General features: G+C 45.7%; 1 protein-coding gene across 6 annotated transcripts in view; it reads right to left on the bottom strand.

Moving 5' to 3' along the window:
- LOC135385619 (kin of IRRE-like protein 1) overlaps positions 1-22,250 on the bottom strand; it is a 569,797-nt gene that overhangs the window by 139,875 nt on the left and 407,672 nt on the right. The window contains exon 1 of one of the 6 annotated variants that reach the window (XM_064615055.1): positions 6,198-6,262. The exons of the other annotated variants lie outside the window; for them this stretch is intronic. Coding sequence (XP_064471125.1) covers positions 6,198-6,240 — 43 coding nt within the window. The 5' untranslated portion in view covers positions 6,241-6,262. Of the gene's footprint in view, positions 1-6,197; positions 6,263-22,250 lie in introns of those variants that run through there. 6 annotated transcript variants of the gene reach the window in all.

The raw sequence follows: 22,250 nt of genomic DNA on the forward strand, positions 1-22,250 counted from the left end.
CTACCGGCACCGTCCTAGCGTGAGGCCACGCACATCTGCCGGCTGGGACGTTCCATCATCGCCGGTCAGGACTCATGTAAAGGAACATCACCTCCTCTACACAGTAAATCCATTTAGGCCTGTAATCATCCCCACAGGTTTCATAGGAGTGTTCAGATCATTAAAATCGATGGCTCTCGAAATACGTAATAATCCGTTAGCATCCCAGTAAACCATCTGCATCTCAGCGACATCCATGTAACATTCTGAGCGTGACATTTGGAAATCCTAGGAGGTTCGCACAGTGCCATTAGACGTCTTTTGTACGACCACTGGATGGCCATTTGTCCCATTTTTTCCACATCCACGGGACGTCCCACTACCTCAACTAATGGACATTCAGGCATTCAGAGGATATTGGCGCCACCTTCAGATCCGTGCGCACGAACACATATTTTGAAACATTTTGCGAGAGTTGTGTGTGTGTGTGTGTGTGTGTGTACGTGGGGGGAGGGGCTGGTGTCGGCACCATTAACGGACCCGTAACTATAGAGAGTGGCCGCCATATAACTATTTCGTTCCCTGATTCTCCTCTGTGCCCGTTTCTGGTATTTCCCATAACGGACACAGAGCGCGGCGGTTTAAATAAAGCAAACAGCAAAATTGAAAGCTCACAGTCCAAAAAGCTTCGAAAGCTACTAGCATTCCCTTTCCAAGAGAAAACAAATACTATATATTGCTTGTCGCGCGAACTTCCGCGAATTCGAGGGTACTGCTCGCCTCCGAAACAAAACGGAGGGTGAGCTGTCGAAGTATAATTCGGTTATGCACAAAAACAACGGTCATGTGAGGAGTTGTATTGCCAACTGTGTTTCTTACTGCTCTTGGTCTGAGACACTCAGTAGGTTCATCGGAAGTCAAATTTGAGAGTGCCACAGAATTCCGCATCTCTGCCTCTTTCGCAATAAGTGCTCAATGTAACATAGACGGACAGTTCTGGAAGGAGCAAAATCTTGCAGTCTTGCACAGGACCGCCCTTTGTTTCTGAGAAACGTCATTCAGCCCCTGTTTGTACGTACTTTTTGGTTCGTGATGCGATCACCTCAGAATATCCAAATCTCGATGTACCCAAGATATTCGCCTTGGGGCGTACAGGGGATGTACAGAATTGGATATCTCCAAGAACTAACCCAGACAGAACACTGTGTCCCATAATATTCCCAAATCGATCATTCATGTCCGCATCCTGGGCAGATGTCCCAGGGAAGTCCCACGAGGATGTGAATATTTCCCCTTCAAAGGCCGTGTTCAAGCTGTCCGGCGATGATCCGTCCAGGACTGGAAACGGACGCACCTGCGCCGCGTCGCCCGGTCGCAACGGTCGTTGCACGTTGCACTGTGAAGTGCAATCATTGTGCAATCGCAACAATGCCGCAGGGCTTAATCTGCGTGTAGTTTCGGAATTGAAATTGTAGTGGTAGAGGGCTGGATTCAGTTTTTTGGCGTTTTTTAGCTTATTTTGCAATACGCCATGCTGGAATACGAATAGATATTATTACTATGTGTCTGCGCACACGTTTCGCATTTGCAAATATCGTGAGTACGAAACTTGTGCTTGCTATGTTCCGCTAAACGCAGACTAACCGCCCGTGCGGTTTGAATGGGTTTGAGGTGCGATGATGAAGCGGTCTCTGCGTCTGCCGTGGAAATGAGGATTGGACGACCTGATTTTGAATGTAATTGAACCGATGTATTCCGGAATCCGCTTTTCAGTCTTGTAATTCAGGTGAGTTCTTTTCCGCTAGCATCCATGTGCCGTTTGACTGATTTCATGCCACACGAGCGACTCTCGATTCCTTGTCAGGTCATCTGTCTGTGTTGCGAAGCTTACACCACAAAGAAAAGAACCTACTTCAAAACTGCTAAGGTAGATCAGTTTGGTGTATTGTTTTTTGGTGGTCAAGTTTATTCTGAACGCCTGCCTTAGTGGCCTGCCTTACACCATCAGTTGCTGTTTTTAATGTCAGTTATGCCGAACTTCATGGTGGTGCCATCTTTTATTTGCTTTGATTTTTGATTTGCTTTGATTTTCCTTGTATTTCTTCTATAGGAAGATCATACTCCACGGCTCATCTGGCGCATGGTTCAAGGGTACTGCAGTATGAGTTTAGTGCTCATGGCAAACAGCGTCTCCTCACTCTTCCGATCTGAAGCAACGTAAGAAAAAGTGAGATTTTGGCACACTGATTAAGTTAATTATGTCCCAATCTGCAACTTTGGAGGAATATAAGTGCATGTGCTTCAGATTTGACAATGTGTATGGCATTCATGTTCTTTGAAGCTCAATGTGCCAACAATAAATGTACAATCTCAAGCGCGGTCTACTTTCCTTTGATGTTTAGGTTGCTTCACCTGGCATGACGACAAGATTTCTGCACAAAGTACAACGCAACGAAGAAGCAATCAAGTCGTGGTTTACAGGATGCATCAGAACACTTGTCGCGAAAGATTTGATGAGTTGCCTGTAAGGAAGCACCAAGCTGCGCAAATTGAAAAGACTGTTGCAAAACTTATTCATGTGTCTGTGAGTGTGTGTGTGTGTACAGAGGAGCATTTGCGTTGCATGTTGATTACTCCAATCGTTTTGCCCCATCCACACATCCTTCGAATCGCGCGTAAATTATTTACTTCTGGCGAATTTAGAACACACTTTCGCTCTGATAATTTGGGTGTATTTTGGGAATTGATGCTTAGGGTTTAGTATACATTAAGCATTTCATTTTCCACAAACTGTTTTTGCTTCATTCCAAAAGATCCAAGAGCTTGTTCATGATCTAGCATAATATCAAGATATCATTTGGAAGTGCTACAATTTTTTCATTCGTTCTGAGTCAGCTCACATTATACTTTGCACAGATTCAATTTGGGATACGTTGAGGTAGTATTTGCAGTTGATTATGATTTTCTTCTTTACTGAACATTCTACGCATATGTCTGTGTGTGGGACAGCAAAAATATGTGACATATGTGCTCTGGGAATATAGTTCTGCCGCTGTATGTTGTTCCGTTACCTGTCTGAGAGTTCCCACGCTCTGAGAAAAGGCCCATTCAAACATGGTCTTTTTATGATTAATTGTTCGATATTCTGTGGAATTTGTCCAAATTTGGCGTTTATACGGGGCTGTAAAATATTCGTGTACCTATACCTTATGCCCTATAACAGTGTAGCTTTGTGAGTAACTGTCCTCATGAGTTTTGTAAAATGGAAATTTTTTAGTCAAATTTAGAACTCGTGCACAAATGGAGCGTATGGGTGCCTTCATGAGTATTTGCATGCTTTTATATCATGGTTGCACAAGTGCTCGAGGAAAAATATATTAATTACTTGTAAAAACTGCCCAGGAACATCCCACGACACTCAAAGGCAGACCTCTCGACTTACGCCACCGACCACTCTGTCGTGTTGTCATTGCACGACACATTTCCCTGAAACGTTTCAGGCTTAGTTTCGGCTATATTCATAACATTACTTCTCTGTGCTGTACAGACATTGGACAAATTCATTTTGTGTGCCGCATGAGACTGGACATAACTTTTCAACAATTTTTCGCGTGTATATTGCAGCACATGTTCTGATGGACGTTACTGCTGTGGGGTGTAAGCGTCATTGCAACACAAATGCCTTACTGTACGTGTATCATGCGTAAAAATAAATCACTTCTGTCCTTTATAGTGATTTCTATATTTTAATTAATATAATGGTTAAAAATCAACAAAACATTTAAATTTCAACATGAGAGTACTTCCATCCGTCGTCCGTCACGCATCCCGCATTTTCAAATGGGACCGCCGGGGGAAGTAACTGGGATGTTCGAGGAGCTGACAAGACGGTGTCCGTGGGACGTCTTTTGTCCCGCTAGACCCGTTCCGCAGGATGTCGTGAGATCCCGTTTAAGACATCCGTGGGACCTCCGTGGGATCAATTTGTTCTGTCTGGGAACATACTTTGAGGAGACAGCCTGGACGTCCATGTGACGTCCATGGAACGTAGCTACAGTTGTGACATCTGCGACATAGTTTGGATCGAATCACCAATATCCATGTTACGTACATAGGATGTCTCGACGTCTTGGACGTCTGCGACACATTTTGGACGTCTCCAGGATATTCGTGGTTTACTGGGATTAGGAGTGTCAAGTGGAAAAAGCTGTATGTATGTGTGTGTGTATGAGACGGTGAAGCCTCACCGAGGCAGCGGAATAAGTGGAGATGTAAAGGGGAGGTAACGGGGTAAATGTAAATGAAGGTGAATGATATGAATTGAAGTAGTTGGAGCTAATTAGATGTAATTAAACGCAATTAAAGCAAGAAAGGTGACTTTAAAGGCAATGAATGTAAGATATACGCAATTAAGAGAAAGATTATATAAAATTAAAGATTAATTAAAGGTAATTAACGTCAGTTAGAGGGAAATTGAGAGCAATGAAAGCAAGTAAACGTAAGGAAGGGGAATTCAATGAAACCTAAGGCAACCTTTGCTGATTAAAGGGTTAGTGAAAGTAACTGAGGCTAACTAAAGGTTAATTAAATGGGCTTACATAAAGTAATTGAAAACGTCGAATCGGGAAGTATATTGACGCTTTCATTGTTTGAAAACAAACAGCGCAAACCGGATGACCGACGGGGCACGAAACCGGTTAACGCGCGCTTCACACCCTGGTGGCGCGGAACCGGCGAAAGGATATTTGCAAACAACACGTGTAACCGGAAGACCAACGGGGCAGACATCCAGGTGACGCGGGTCTACAGACCACTGGACAACCGGAAGTCAGGTTAGACCTGAAGTGGGCAACCCGAAATCTAGCTGGATTGGAAGTGGATACCGGAAGTCAGCTTTAGACCGGAAGTGGGCAAACGAAAGTTGGGTTTAGACCGAAGTGAATGCACGGAAGTCAAGTATAGACCGGAAAAGGCGCTTAATGCTAACACCTTTCTCTCGCATTTACCCCTAAATCGCCACTGACTTTTTTTCAGCACTCATAAGCCATTGTTATGCATATCCTAAAGACGTGCACACAACGAAGAAGAAACAAGCAAACAAACAACTTATCCTCTAATTGGTGTCAGAGGATCTTATTTCCTCACACGAAACTCCACAGCACGTTATTATCTCCAGCATTCCATCATAACTCATTGCAGTTCTGCTCCTACATTTGACCCATATCTGTGAACCCATATCAGTGAAAGGTACTGTAAAGCAGCACCGATCAAATGTCATTTAGTGTGGCTATTCGATAGTCCAAGCCACCAGGACAAAAACTGTGCAAGTTTCATTCCAATCGACGATGCAGTTAATTAGAAAATTACAATTAAAGATTACGGGCAACACTGTACTAGGTATTCGAAATGAACCCGTACTTCTGACACATACGGCGGCAACCACATTGCATGCGTATAACACTGGGCCCGACATAACAATCCACCACAATCCACTATAAAATCCGCCCCTGCAATCCACACAACGATCCACATCTGAGGATAAACGGATAAGCGAACTGAAATGAAATGCTGAGCCGTTAAAAAAAAATGTGTCAGACGTTCAAGAAGCCAGACAGCGTCGGGACTTCTTTGTTCACAGAGGTTCACATAGAGAGATTGTTCGTTCGAAAGAGGCCGCGAACAAAAGGAGCGCGCAGGCGCAGCAGAGAAGTAGGGAGAGCCCCCATCGAACAGCGGCCAGCACTGGGTTACTTCGCAAAAACAGGGGTTAACAGGTTAAACTGTTAACAGGGGTTTCAGAATGCATAGATAAACAGGAAAACTAATAATATGGTTGCTAAAATAACGAAGTTCCGATGTCATGGTGTGTAATACCAATTTTCAGTGTTGCCCGCTGTACAGGGGGTTGTTTGACACCAGGCGTCGCACCGCTCCACTACGCGGCATCTTTCATGGCAAATTAAAAATATTTATAGCGCGTTGTAGGTCGTATGGTTCCGCATATGGTATTTAGAAGCAATAAAGTCTCTAGTCACATCACCAGCATATCATGCTTGTCTACTGCTTTACAGTACCTTTAAAATTGTCTCTGCATATTTTGAGCAGTCCAACGATTGCTACCGCTTTACTCCTCGTTGCATGAGCATTGAAACAGCTAGTTGTTTTTCTCTCTTTTTCCTTTTTTATCGGAGCACATCTCTATCTTACAGAAAGTTTACCGTTCGCAATCCTTGTAAATTCTTGGTCTGGATAGAATTGCATCTGAAATAAAGGAAGAAAGTGGAGTCCACACGTACACAAGAGCGAATAATGTATCCTATAGGCGGTCAAGGTCCTCACCACAAACATGCATTCACCCGAGCCCTTATGCAAATTACGGAGGGAAGCTTCAAGCGCGTGAGGCGCGCGTTCCGCGTTGCTATCATTTCGTAGCACTCGAAAAGAGCCCACGCTTCGACGCCTCTGAAAAATAGACGCTGAAATTCGAAAGGCAGTGCTCGAAATGAACCAAAGCATTCATGGAGCGGAAGAAAACTTGGTCTGGGGTAAGGGGGATTGGAAAATGAACTCTATGATGCACTAGCATTCGAATTACTCGGCAACACATACTTCAGTTTCGGTACCAACGCGAGATCAGACCAGTGAATGTTGCAAAACAATGGAGCGGTTCGACTGTTCGAATGTGGTGTGTTATTAAAGCTGGTCATGAAGGAACTTTGTTTTCTCATCACAATATAGCAAGCGTTCGAATACACTACAGTACATCGTTCACGTACACCATTCTCTCAGATTAGCAGACGTTTTAAAAAGGTTACGGTGTTGATGTGTTGTCGCAGAGAGCAGTATGTAGTTTTTTTCTTTTTTGTTAGTGTGTATACCTTGACGTGCGTGAGTTACGGTCGCGTGTATCACACTATATGTTGGGGAGAGAAGCATGCGGCGTGAGAGCGTAACATGCATGCGATGCTTCGCATTAGCGCGTTCCACTGCGTCAATAGGACCATTTCATCTATAACAATGCTTCGCAGGTCTTTTTCTCACAGATTACACACAAAACCAAAGTTCCTCATAAGCCTGTTCCTAGGCGTAAGAGCCTATACTTTGTGAATTTTCTCATTGTTATTGTTGTTCCCGTCGTAGATAATAGTGACATGAAAAATGTACTCAGATTGTAGTCCAACAACAGCGCTGTTGCCTCAGGGCAGGCGGCTTACCTGAAAGGGGGATAGAAATACAGAATATCAGTTTAGACGGCAAATAGGATAGATGACGTCCACAAAAACACACTTCCTCGCAACAGACACTAGATGAAGAGTCACATTGCACTCCATTCAATAGACACATTACACCACATGTATTCTAATGCTTTGCCTCCCATGCAATGGTTGCCCACCTTCCTCACTTTAAGGGACGATCGCATCCACAAACCAATCTATGAAACTGCAGAGCGCGCTCCGTCCACTCTGTCCCTCTCGCTCCGGAGCCTCTGCTCATCGGGTTTTTAAGCGGAAAGAGCGTTGCGTGTGCACGTGATGCTCCTCTTGGTGCACCTCTAGGCCTCTGGTTAAAAATATTAATTAAGGTGCAGGTGGGTCCAACGGGAGAGGACGGTGGAGACCGCGAGAGACACTCCGATTTGTGGGTAGGAGTGCGAGAGAGCCACACTTCGCTAAAAGGAGATGTCCCGTTTAGTAAAAAGGAGTGCACTCCATGCGCTCCGGAGCCGCTATTTCACGCGCCCTGTCTCTCGCCAATTTTATGTCCCCAAAGTGCACAGATATTAAATAACGATTTTTATAAGTTAGCATTGCCTCTGGAGCAGGGCGTCATGGTGGCGTACTTTTGTACAATCAGAGGGTAGCGCGGTCATCTCGCTTCGCAGATGATTGTTTTCCGAGTTTCGTCTGTTCCACGCGTTCCAGACGATCGCTGCTGAGGCGGCTAAGCCTTTGACAAAGACGTGCCATCATTGGTCGGTTACACTTACAATATGACGCTTTCTAGTTTCTTCAGAGAGGGACATCCGCTATACCCTGAACATTGTTCTTACGATGTATTGCGTGAAATTGTACAAAAGCTATTCCAGTAATCCGCATGGCATATTTTCGGCCCCATGGTCAATGATCAACATGGAATGATATGCCAGCATAGTTTCGGAATCGATGGGGACGAAGGCGATCGTCCTTTGCATGCACTTGCACTGGTCAACATGCGGTTGATTGGCGTGCCGCGGGTGCAATGTACACCCTTCATTTGTGAGAATTTTCTGAATAAATCTAGTGGCAGATTTGAAGACCTGTGGGCGGCTGACCGGTGGACCCTAGGCACAGCGTTGCAGCGTTAACTGCACCGTGAAATCCATGCGGTTTCGTTCTGCCACATGTACTGCCCAGTTTGTCCTCACAGGAAACAGAGCGCTTGATAGTTTATCGACCGTGTATTGATTTTGTATTCTGAAGAGAGCGGTTCCCACCTAAATGGCGTGTGTTGCTTCTCTTCAGCTTCACGGAGATTTCATTTTAATTTCGGTTGTGCTGCGAAACTCGTACCCTTACGTTAACACCCACCTGTTACAGGACACTTTCCACTCTTGAAGACTTTTCAGATGAGCGACGGTATGAGTGAGTCACAATCATGTAAGCAAATGTCTAAGTACAGGAAAGACCCTCAGTTAGGCTGCAGAGACTCACAAGCTGGACCTCCGCATTACTGAATAGTAAGCCATCAGCACCCTACACTCGCATTTCTCATGATAACATGATATCCGCTCCAACTCCTGCGGAACAACTTTGAATACATTGCAAGCTATAAGGGGACATATTTTTATTATAGTGACATCGACGACGTGACATGCAGGAGTCGAAGTTTCTACCGTTAGATGAAACGCACGATAAAGAGAATAAAATAATCGAGCTAAGCGAAAATACCATTAATTAGGAAATAAGACGTCTTCACAAGTTTCTGCGGAGCAACAGGAAACTAGTGACCGGAAAGCTAGCGGAAATGCCGCTGCTGTCTAGTTATTGTTCTTGTCAATAAACTATGCGAAAATCGTTAGCTGGTGAAAGGTCTCCGCTTGGAGCATCCACCGAGAAAAGCTCCTATCCGCTCTATCAGTACTGCACGGCGGGATAAGAATAGATTCAGCGTAATTGAAGAGCGCGGTATGCACCATATAGACACAATGAATGATTCGATTCGGGTAATACATAGAGATCCGGAAGATTGTGCTTCATTAATAAAGGGAAAAGAGCAGCATATTAAATATAAAAGAAACCTAGACGCCATTAGTTATTTCAGTTGTAAAATACAGACCACAAACTGTTCTCGACAGAAATGTCTTCCCACTCGATAGAAATACGTCACGTATACTAGCGAAAGGTATCCGTGTCTGGATCCGTGGATGTTTGTCGCATTCGTCAAGTATGACATTCCCTTTGCTGATACCGACACAAAAATCAAAATTTCCCCTGTGTTCTCTTGCAGAAAAGTTATACTTTCCTGATTATAAGGAGCCTCCAATAGGTACCAGTAGCCTGATCGCGACAAGCACGCGCAAATGAACGTAGAAGACTCGCGCAACATATTTTTCTTCCATGTATTTTCATAATGGCGCGTCAGACAAAAAAGCAAATCATTTAATTGCGAAGAAGACAGAAGACTCGAATAGGCCAATGCAGTCGCGATAAAAATAAACGCCGATAAGAGTTAGCCAATTTTTACCAAATTTGAGGATCAGTATTTGGAATTGCAAACTCTTTGTACGATCGCATCATAATGTTGACGTTGACGAAAAAAAAATAATAATCAAATAATAATAGGAATTGATGCAATAAAATCATTGCGTTTTTCGTTTGTAATTATGTATTTCGCTTAACATTAATATATTATATTATACGGATTCCTGTGTAGTAAGGCCGTCAATGTCGTCAGAGACAACGCGCCTAGTAATCGTGTTGATGTCCATCCAATAAGCTTCACACATCGAGTGAATGCCTCGACCAACGAGGTGGCACTGGCAGCACGAGCAAGCCAGTGAGTGTCCGTCTAGTCATATGAGATGGATTCGCCAGAATATGTGCAATACGGGTGAGCTACTCTGGCAGTTGCATTTATTTTGTTGTTTTAAACCTCTAGTCGTAAGAGACCATTTCTTATTATGGGCGGCAGCTGGGGTCAAGAATGAATGGAAAACCTCTCACGAAAGCGAAATAGGCAGACCCTCACTTGACCATGCCGTTAAGAAGGCCCGGAGTTGTGGCGGTTCTCGACAGGAGCTATTCTACAGAGCGTCACCGTCATCATTTTTTTTTCCTTTTCCTTCGGAGATGTTGCTTGATTGCCTCACAAGGTTTCGCTACCCGAATTTAGTGCGTCGACCTAGGGCAACAGCTGCTTCCCCAAAGTGGAGGAATGACAAAGGAGATGTAAGAACTTTATTGACTGTCTTGATCAACGACATCCGCGACATAGCCCAGGTTTCTGCAAGGAAATTTGCGAGCATCAATTTGTACGGAACGCGGAATCAGATCCATCATTCTTTCACATACACGCACAAAGAAGACGTTACACGCGCTTGGATGGTTCTAAACCGTGGCAGTGATGTATCGCAAATGGTGATACTATGCTATGCATAAAGTGTGAATGTATGACGATAAAGGTACTGCGAAGTAGCAGGCTTACAATTTTATACTGATGACTCATGTGACAGCCTGGGTGCTCAGTATACAAACGCAAGAAATTTCGTTGAAATCCACCTCGTAGTTTTTTTAGAAAATTAAGATTCAGTGTTACGGGCAACTCTGTGTCTAAGACCCGACACGAACTCCGCAGTTCCCGCCACGTAGGGCGGTGGACATAAACATGCCAATAACAATGGAGCGTACAGCGACATCTGTGGACCGCTACCATCATCACACCGGCTTGCCGAACGTGGTAAATTTTTGCGTAGGTGACTTTCATGGTGATTCTGCTGGCAGTTGGTTACTCATTTCCACGATGTACCAATGTTCTTGCATCTTGAGAGAATATATGTCAGGAACTATCTCTTTTGAACATACTTACAACTTTCAAAGAAAGTTCATGAAGCCGGTACTTAGCTCATGACTTAGCCGATAGAGGGTTGCGGACATGTAACACTGTTGCTCGACAAATAGGCGATTGTTTGCCTCCAGACGTCGCCCCGCGTCTTTTCACCGCAGTTAAAGTCGTGATTATAACATATTTAGAATTTTATGTCGCACATAAAATTTGCAGTGTGGGTTTCTTTCGGAACAAGCTTTCATATGCCGCTGCCAATATTAACAGCTTGCCTGCTGCTTCCTTTGACACGAAGACAGGCGCAAAAATGTCGCCCCGCCATGGGAGACATCGTTCTCCTGGATTGGCATCCTCCTATAGACGACTTTCAAAACTGGTTTCAGCGGTTTCCGTTGAGGTAAAGTTGATAGGTTATTTATCGAGAACGAAGTTGTTTCGTACAGGTCAACGTGAAACTGAATCATCGCAGAGCACGCGAGCTTTCCTTTTGAGGGGGTCTATTTCTCACATCGACGTTTTTGGTTCGAACTCAAATGCAGTTGCGGTACATGTGACCATAACTTGAAAAGATATCACACTACTGCACGTCCGGACAGAGAATAACATGGAGGGTTTCCCGAAGATACAGGAGAACAGCAAAGCTGAGTGCACGGCGTGGTCACACACTACCTTCCTGGGTTTATGCAAGTCGTCTAGATGCATGTACAGCGGTTTGGTAATGTGGTAAACAGCGCAACAGAAGGACACTGCGGATAGCCTCGCTCTGCACCGCTAACTAAATATTTTTAGTTAAAAAGGGTTAAAAATTGGGCTGTTTGGTTCTTCATAACTAAAACCGACAAAACCCCGTGCTCTGGGGAGGGAAACAAAAAGGACTGGACGAGAAAAAGCACTGGCTGAAACAAATTTTGTTCCATAATAAATTGCCTTTTTGTAAAGAACGCCCTCTACATTGGTTCCTATCAAACATGTCCACCCGAAACGCGCACTATCTTTCCAAAATGGCAGCGACTGTAGATAAGATGCCATGTTACCTTTCTACTCCCCGGTTCTTTTTTCTTTTCTTTCCCAGGGACACCTTTATTTTTTCCGACATCACAACCCACGGTGCACTAATACAACGATCTCATGATTTTTTTTTTTTTTACTGTGTAGTGCCTCTTATTCTGGAATAAAACTTATTTGTCAGTCAGTGCTTTGTCTCGTGCAGTCCCTTTTTTTTTTTCGCCAGGGTTTTTTATCGCTTTTAGTTATAAATATTTTCGCTTTGTGGTAGTAAACCGTAAACTGGTTGCTGTCTGTGTGATACCCTGTAGCCCTTGTGCGTCATGGAGCCACAGCCTAGACAAAGGGCCTTAAACACAAATCGAGCTGCGGGCCACATTAACCTTAGAGTACATGTTCGACGGACACGCAGAAAAGAAATAACCACATAAAATACGTGTGTTAGGAACAGCCTGTTGGTGTGTATGCAACTCACCACTGAAATACTTCACATGACACACCAAGAGAAACAAGTAACTGCCCGGCCTTTAAAAATAGGGTATTGGAAGAATGAAAAAGGAGCTCAAGAAAAACAGGTATAGTCCTTCACAAACAATTATTCAACAGTTATCGCCATATGGCCTTGAATAGTGGGGATGTCGGTGGATGGCGCAAAGTAGGTAGCTTAACAGCGTAGTTTATGAAATTCAAGCAATTGACCCAGAATATATGGGGCCGGTTCCACTGCGGTGCTGTTGAAGATGTAGAGCACATTCTTCTCCATTGCCCACGCTACCAACCTTCCCGAGCCGTACTCTCCGCATCCCTCAACGAGCTAGACTCCCGAACCCTCTCTCTCTCGTAAAATTGCTCCGTCCCTGGCCATATCCAGCACACCAACGCTCTGCCCTCAAGGCTCTCTTCACCTTTCTGGACACCACAGGAATTGAATCCTTATTGTGAAGGGGCTCATTATTTCATTCCCTGCATCACCACCAGCAATGGGGTAGAGTATCGCCCCCGGCGATGAAACTCCCCATCCATCATCCCGTAATAAAGTTGTTTACGGGGCCGGTGGGTGCATGACTTGGAGCGAGGCGACACACCGATGATGATGTGTGATGTGTTGCATGTGTGTGTTGTCTCGTCCCGTGTGTCGTCCCGCTCCAATTCAAGCAATTTTCACGTCTCAAAACGTATCTAAATAGTTCATGCTGGCGGTGCGGGGCGTACCAGCCGATGGTGAGTACTTGAAATGGGTGCTCTCCGTCGAAGCCCTATTGACACAGCGTCTTATAAGAGTAACATATTTTCAGTAATTTTCGCGAGCACCAGAATTTTCGAGAATTTCGAGATTCTCAATTTTTTGTCGGCAAAATAAAAGCTCCGCCAAATATCGGCAATGGTGACAGAAAAGTACAAGCAGTACAAATTCCGACGAAACAAGATAGCCACCAAGTCGGAGAACACTGAGTGCAGCTCACTGACAATTGAACAAGCTATTTTCTGTGCCGAGATGCAATACTTTTTCTTGGATTCGTCCAACCTGCTTTTAAAAAGAACGTTTACTTCAATCCCCGCGTAATATCTGCCGTTGAGACCAGGAAGTGAGTTGTCGTGGGATACCCTAGTTTAATTGGGCCTACAGCCGTTGTGAGCTGCCCGCCGTATTCGGGACCGAGATGGTGGTGGTGCTGGTGAAAGCGCTCGCTGTTGTCGCCCTCACAGAGGCGGGCAACGTCACGACTCATGCCCTGTGGGTTGTGTCTTGAACCGACTTCTAAGGCAACTGTGCGTATATATATGTGAAAGCCCGTCTGAGGAAAAACCAGGAAAAACCCCAGACAGCACAGTCGGCACCCGGTTTCGAACCCGGGTACCTCCCAGTCTCGACGTGACATGGCCACACGCTGACCGTAACAGATCATTCTGCTTGATCATGACGATTCTTTAGGCATGAACCATTCAGTTCCTTAACCTCTTAATCATGTTTTTGAATTTTTTGCTTTAGTCGTGACGATACCCACTCGCGTGTGGCCAACAACGGATTGCCTAGTTTAACATCCACCCCATTCAATTCCTCCCATCGCTGATTGTAGCCGCAACGCCGGCGTCGTCGGTATTGTACCATGGGGGGCGCACATTTCGCTAAAGCACTCGGAGGGCACTCCGTATCCCATTCGCAGGTCCTATACGGAGTGGAGTCAGGGTGTGCTTACGATCCCCTAAAGCTCCCTATTATTTCGCGGAAACCGGCTTCCTTCGCGGTCCCGACGACTTCAGAGACACACAGCACCCCATTGGTGCGCTAGTAAATGGTAGTAGTAGAGAACATTATTATCACCCGCTAGACGGTTACTGCCTACCATTTCTTGCGAGGCATTTCCCTGTGGAAAAACTTGGAAGCCCCCTTACACATATCTTGCAGTTGGAATTTAAGGCGGACTCACGCGATCTAGTTTACGTTCGCTTCCGGCGCGGGATGGAGGCACCGTCGGAAAATTGTTTTCTTTGTTTTGCTTTCCTACCGCGCTCTAAGGAAGTGATGTAATCGGCGCCACTGTACAGAACATGCTAGCAAACGACAAAACCATTATTTTCATACGCAGAGGCCTGGAAAACTGAGTAAGTTTGTCGAATTTGTTGATTGCAGTCAACTCCTAGGCTGTTGCTATAGGGAATGACATCACTTTGGCCCAGATATCGCGGCCGTGAGAGAAGTCATTTTGTTGCATCTCTCATAGACTCCCATGTATTGAAAATCTGACAATCTTTAATTCGCCAAAAATCAGTGGATTGAATCAGGCCTTCAAAAATGTGTCATTCTCTACATAAGCTGGAGAGGAACACGCCCGTACCTGCTTCGGACAGAAATTTTAGCGAGGTTTACGAGAACCCTGTGAACGAAATTCCCCATAGACTTTCTTAAAGGGGAACTAAAATGCAAAAAACAAGTTCACTTCAAATGGCGTTACACGCTATGTTAATTTGTTACTTGCTATCATAATTCAAAACTTTGATTCCGTTACGAAGCTACAATCAAAATAATACCGGACTCTTTTGTGCTTCGGCGCTAAACAGTGAACCACGCTTTAGCTCGTGCATCGGTGTTTTTAGTCCAAGAGGCACGCGCCACGTCATGGAGCAGTCCCGGTGAAAAACATAGTGCGCGTTGCGAAGCGGACTGGCGTCGCTCTCTGAAGGACGTGAAGATAAATCTTGTCAGTGGAACATTCGCGAAAACCGTTGTGGGTGTTCACATTCAGTGGATAGCGATTGAAAAATACAGCAGTGCTCATCATGCCGCGTATATACGAAACACTACAATGGGACCTGCTCCAATCCACACACGCATGATAGGTATGCGCTTTCTTCTCCTGCTGTCTTATGGATGCCGCCAACCTTTGCCTCTTGGGGATCCCATTCGTTGCCGCCAAAAACGGCTCTGTTTTCACTGCGTTTTTCTTCTAAACGGTAGCGTTGTGTGGACTAATTTAGTTTGAACTGTACTAATTGAAACACGGACTTTCATTTGAGAGCAAGTTCTTTTTTTTTTTCATTTTAGAACTGAGCCCTTTAAGAAGTGAGTGCGTCTTAACAGGTACGCCTTGCTGCCGGGCTCATCGTACGGGCTGACGTCCCCGTGGGTCAGGGACAGGCTGCTGTTTGAAGCTCATAGTCGTGTACTGTTTAGACGTAATGCAGCTCCCATTACATTCTGTACTAATCTGTTACAAGATTTAGAGTGTTTCACTGGAACCACTTCACAGCGGTTAATTCGTTTTGGACGTAAGGCTACGTGCAACATACGAAACAAACAGTATACCCGAACAATGTAAGCGCTTGTGCCGTGCAAACCCATAATCCGTAATGGGCTCAACTAGGCACAGATCCAGATGCAGATGGATTTACTGTGCACTATGCGCACCTGCACTGAATGTGAAATACCTGCACTTTGTTCCTTTTATCTCGCCACCTTCGTTGTACCTGTACATCGTTGCACAGTGAAGGAAGCTGCCGGCAAATTTTATTTGGTGACAACAACGGTTCAGCGGAGCTCGAAACCACGTTTGTTATTTTCGTGCACTTGAGCCACTTTGCTCCAAGATATATGTGTTCCATGATGCTTGGCAGAGCTCCAAGAATGCCAAAATATTGCTACTGTTTGCGACGTCGATCTGTTTCTGCATTAAGCATGAGCCACTTTACTATTGTCTATATTTTCCAGCGCTGTAATGGAGAGTACTGACTCTGATATTACATTTTCGAAAACGACAGGCAATCATACTTGGTGAATAAATGTCGTTCGTCACCTTAATCGTATAGGCCCGTTATGAACATGACAGGACGTCCGAAAGTCACATATGAACAGCTGAAAATTAATATTCGCCGCCATTTGGTGCGAACAGTTCTCAGACAGTACATACTTTCTTGTTTAATATGGCGCTTTTTTCAGATGGGGGTTGATGGTTGATTTGTCCTTGACCTCACAACCGTGTGATGAGTACACGGGTATGTGGCTGCACTTTAAATTGGTAGTATGCTCAACTGGGGTTTGAAGCGTTACAGCTATTCGAACGGCCCCGATGTGCACCATACGGTTGACCCTGACTCAGTCGAATGCAACAATGAGGATCGATCAGCCAGTGAAACGGCTCATGTAGCGGAAGGACAGCAACACTGTAGCCTTCGGTATGCCAATATACAGGGTGTCCAAGCTATGGTGCACCGGGGTCTAAAAAAAAACATGGTGCGTCATAAGCGAGTGAAAACTACAGAATATTGTGAGGTATCGCGTGTTCTAATCGCCTGTATTTTTTCATGGTGGTTTGCATGGCTTAATTAATTAGGCGCAATTAATTACATACCTTTTTAACTATCCGTCTTTTGGCCGAGATGTGAACTGCAAAGTTGTAGAGCGTGTCGAGAAACACCCATCGCAATTGTTTCCTACAGCGTATGCCTCGCGTGGAGTCCTTTTCCAAGTAAGAAAAAACGTGCGCGAAATCCGAACGTGCACCACGTGACACGATGCGAGTGCACCTACGCGGGCGCTTCGATTTCGTTATCTACCGTTTTCTGCCGAGAATCGACCTTCAGTCGTGAGATCTTCAGTCAGAGGTGATCTCTGACAAGAACGTCGTTTCTCGGCAGATAACGGATGTAGTACTTCTGTACGCTTGAGAGCTCTAAAATCGAGGCGCCCGCGTAGGTGCGCTCGCATCGTGTCACGTGGCACACGTTCGGATTTCGCGTGCGTTCTTTCTGATCAGGAAAAAAAATTCCACGCGAGGCGTACGCTGTACGAAACTACTGCGATGGATGTTGCTCGATATGCGCCAAGTCGACTACAAATTTATTGCGCCTAATTAATTAGTCAGACAAAATGAAAAAATACAGGCCATTAGAACGCGCGGCTCCTCACAATACTCTGCAGTTTTGAATTCGTGATTTTTTTAGACCCCGGTGTACGTTACCTTAGGCACCCTGTAAAAGCACAAGCTATGTGCTGTTGAGATATGCTACTTCATTTTGTAATTTTTGAACTCGTTACCGCAGGTAGGAAAGTATCCAACCTCCGAGTAGCGTAAAATATTCTCAGTTTATCCCATTTCCCAAGAACTTTGAAATAAATTTACGTAATATTTGCTCGATATTGTGTCCTCTACTGTACTCTCTTCGTTACCAAAGTCACCGCGGATACTTTTTTCTGCTTCTGCAGTAAGAAAGAGCGGGGACAAAGCTGCAGGGTTTTCCATTCTTTCGATACAATGAAAGAAAGATGTGTTGCAGCGACGTTAATTTCACTGCCCTTTGTTTGAACTCTCAACGAACTTATAGTTGCGTGTACATATGTCTCTGTGCTTTCTCTGGAGCGTTTTGGGTCAGAACAGTGAGAATGCAACCATATTTAACGTGTGGAAAGAAAGTCTGCGATGTTCAGAGTTTGGTCACTTAAAAGAGAAGAAATAACAAATAAAAAGAGGACGCCTTTACACCACCAATGTGCGGAGAGGTGATAGCATAGCTGTATTATCTTCGCAACGTTAGGTTGTTTGTTGTGTTCACCACACACATACACAGCGCACGTGATTGATGTACTTTGGTGTATCCAGATGTCTATTAAATATAATCTGATCAGACACCTGTTGTCACAGTTGCTTCAAAGAGCCACAACGGATATTTATGGTCAGTAAAGTATGTCGGGAAGGCGAGGCACTGCAACTCCATGGGAATATTTTTGCCGAGGACTAGGGCAACGCACGCACCGATGCGGGTGCGTTCACGTCCGACAAGACAAACAGGAGATTGGAGATGAGTTGATCGCTCGAATTGGCAAAACACATTTCCTCCTGCCCAGATTGCTCTCCCTCTTTTGTAAACACCACCTCTTCAGTCCATTGCAGGCAAGATTTCCCCCGCATCATTCTAGAATCTTCCGCCATGGTTGCAACCCCTCAGCGATAAGTCAGCCCTCCATTGCTCTAACGGCGGGCCTTGTTGATCTCCTTAACCCGACTTAGTCTCTGTCACTCCCCCTGTCCTCCTGGAGGACCTACTTCTTAGTTTTCATTTTTGAATCTTCATAATAAATCTCTCATCGCTGGTTTGAGTTCCGTGTCGTCCACTTCGTTCAGTATTCCATCTGTGTTTTGTCCTTCCTCAGCCTCAAGTAAATGTTGCCGCTCTCACCGTTCCACCAGCTCACTTGCACCCTCCTGAGTTGTTCATCACTTTAAAGGTACTGTAAAGCGACAGGCACACAATTTTATGCTGCTGGCTCATCTGATAGCCTGGGTGCTCAGTATGCAGACGCCACACGTTTCATTCAAATCTACCTCGTAGTTTTTTTTATAGAAAATTCAGATTTAATATTACGGGCAATACTGTGTCTAAGACCCCACACAAACTCAGCAGTTCCCGCCATGTAGGGCGGCGAACAGAAACATGCCAATAACAATGGGAGCGTACAGCGACATCTGTGGACTGCTACCACCACCACGTCGGCTTGGCGGACATGAAATGCACACGTCGGCTTGCCGGACGTGGTGCATTTTTGCGTAGGTGACTCTCATGGTGATTCTGCTAACAGTTAGTTACTCATTGCCACGATGTACCAATGTGATTGCATTTTGAGAGAATATCTGTCAGGACCTATCTCGTTCGAACAAACTTTTCAAAGAAGGTTCATGAAGCCGGTTACTTAGGCCATGACTTAGCCGACAGAGGGTTGGGGACATGTAACACTGTAGCTCGACGAATAGGCGATTGTTTCCCACCAGGCGTCGCCCCGCGTCTTTTCACCGCAATTTCAGTCCTGATTAAAAAATATTTAGTTATCTGTCGCACATAAAATTTGCAGCGCGGGTTTCTTTCGGAATAAGCTTTCATATGCCGCTGCCAATATTGACAGCTTGCCTACTGCTTTACAGTACTTTTAAAGTATTTTCCCCAGTAGTTTGTACTTTAAGTGCATTTGAAATACCGTACTTTGTACTGTACTTCCAGCACCATTGACGCCAAGTACTTTACTCTAAGAAGAATTTTTGGGTACTTTGCCCATCTCTGGTTCCGAGGCAGCCCTGTTTCGCCGTCTCCATCTCCCGGTCTTCTTGCCTTCCTCTATTCGCGGTACGTGCGCGGTTCTTGGTGTGCTTGAACTTGTGTACGACGCCGCTCACGGGCAGCAGTGGCGCGGCACGCTTACTGCACTCACTCTTCAGGTGGCGCGTGCGCTTTGCGTGGCGGCCCGTCCAGAGCAGTGTGCTACAATGGCGACAAGAGCACAGTTACTGCTTTATTTCCCTCTCCTGGTGCTGCGATTGACTACCGCGACGGCAAATAGCGGTGCTGCAGGTGGTGTGATGTCATATGTGTGTGTGTGTGTGATTTGTGGAATCCGCTGTACCACGTGATCTTGACGCCACTCGTTTCTGCTTCGCATAATCACCGTTAACGCCGCAAAATCTCCCTGAAGGCCCAACCGCATGAGGTGTTTTCTCAGCGGCGGGCCGCCGCATTTCTCGAGCGGCAAGCCACTGCGGCCGAGAACAATAGAGACGCGACGCCGCCCTTGAAGCCCGAGACGAGCAGATCTCGACGGCAACCGACGGAAGTACGCGCACAAGTGGCCAATCAGAGATCAGCCTCAGGTTAGGTCTATCCGATCACGCGAGTTCCCGGGAGGCCCCATGGATGACGACACGAGGTATTGGTCAGATTGCTCGGGTAGGTCGCGTTCGGCAGAAGATCAGAAGATTGTTGGGGACGTTGAAAGCAGGGTGTCGAACCGAAACGTTTTTCGTTCCGGTTACATCACATACGATCCGGTACCGGTTCTGCTCCGGAGCAAAAAAATAACGGTTCATACCGGTTTTTAACCGGTTCCGCTTCTGCTGCTAATATTCATCTCCACAAAAAAAAAATCAATGTTACAAAATGTAAACCCGTTTATTCCGCATACATGGTATTTAATATTAATAAACAGCTGTGGTTCCTGCAGGTTCAGGAGCTCCTTGTTCCTGTAGGTTACTGTCTGTTCAAATGGGCTTTCTCCTTTCTTGAAGCACATGCTACAAACGGACTTGTTTGTCGTGATGTCATACGTAAAGTACTTTCTTGCTGGATTGGAGCGATCGCGTCCCATCCAAATGTCTGTTGCTACTGTCTAGCCAGCAAGCACCACAGCACGAGTACGACGCAAATCGAGGAACACCTTCACTCACAAACGCGCTCGACAGCTCCGTTTTATTTTCTTCGTGTCCTGTCCACAAAAGAGTTGCCACTTCGCACGGGCTTGCCCTCGCGTATACGTAAATGTATTCAACTTACCTGCTCTCAAACAAGGGACGCGTTGCGCGACATTACCAATAAAGAAGCCGTTATGCAGCCCCATTGGGTCGCTGTTTAGTTGAGGAGAGTTTGCGGGGATCAAATTAAAACGAACACTACGGCACATTGCTAGAGAGTCACATGTACTTCTAAGTCTGTGTGCGTGCGCGAACGATAAACCATTACAAAGGGAGCCTAAAGGTTGGTCCTCACTGGTGCGTTTTGACGCACAAGCATCCGTTCCGTTGGCACGCATCCTCAGCGCTCAATGCAGCGCAATACATTGACATGTTCTCACTGCCACGGAACTACGTCCGTCCGTTGACACATGTGGTCGACGAAGCGCACCAACGTGGGTTCAGTGCATGCCCATACTGCACAGACGAAGGCACAGCGAAGGTACTACGATTGAACATCGTGTTTTAAAAGCGTTTTGTTTGCGTGCTCTGGTGCCTCGATATACAAGGTCCAGAAACGGTGACGCTCGGCGACGCTTTTGCTGGATTTCTTGCGGCCAAGTATTCCTCGGCGGCGCTACTCTTGCAGCAGAAACTGAAGGAGACAAGAACACAAGTTTTCACGCTGCACTGCCTTTTTATAATCCAGCCTCGTCTTGTCACCTCTATTTCGCTGCAAAGCATTTATTGCACTGCAACGCCCATGGCCCCCCCAGCACCAGATACACAAAACCACACAATGCTGCTCCTTTTGCCGCCATTGCTGTTTACCTACAAAGTACAAACTGCGCATGCGTCAGGTTCGCCGTTCTGATTGGTCTCCCTGCTGCGTCGAACGCGCTGCTGTGCGGAAAAGTTGAGCCGTTGCGAACTCTTGTATGTCCGTGCGTGGGAGCTCTCCGTTAGCTCGTCGTCATGGCAACTGACGGATACAGGCCAACGGAACGGATGCCTGTGCGTCGAAACGCATCAGTGAGGACCAACCTTAAGGGTCATAATATACCGACATACATTCCACCGTAGCCGTAACCCTCGTATAGTATCCATGACATGACTTCAGAGCACACGACGCCTTTTTCATTCGCCTATCCGTAGTCCAAACCGGCGAAGTTTTTCCTTGGACCGAAAACCGTTAAATATATTTTTCGGTTTCCCTCCTGAGCGAAAAAAACGTATACGGTTTCGGTTCCGTTCCGGTTCGCACCAAAATAGCTGTTTTTTTTTCGGTTTTCGGTTCCGGTTTTCGGTTCGCGCCGACACCCTGGTTGAAAGCGTAATTCTTGTGTGAATGTCTACAATTTAACATGCAATACACAAACAGAAGTGTGCAACCGATTCATGAAGATGTCAACTGGAATGCTGCACTCGCATCGTGTAGCAATTTGAGTGCCTTGTGAATAGCGGAACCGGCATTCACACACACACAGAAAAAAAGGGCTCCGTGCGTACGCATTACTG

Source organism: Ornithodoros turicata, chromosome 2 (assembly GCF_037126465.1).
Source record: "Ornithodoros turicata isolate Travis chromosome 2, ASM3712646v1, whole genome shotgun sequence".
NCBI lineage: Eukaryota > Metazoa > Arthropoda > Arachnida > Ixodida > Argasidae > Ornithodoros > Ornithodoros turicata.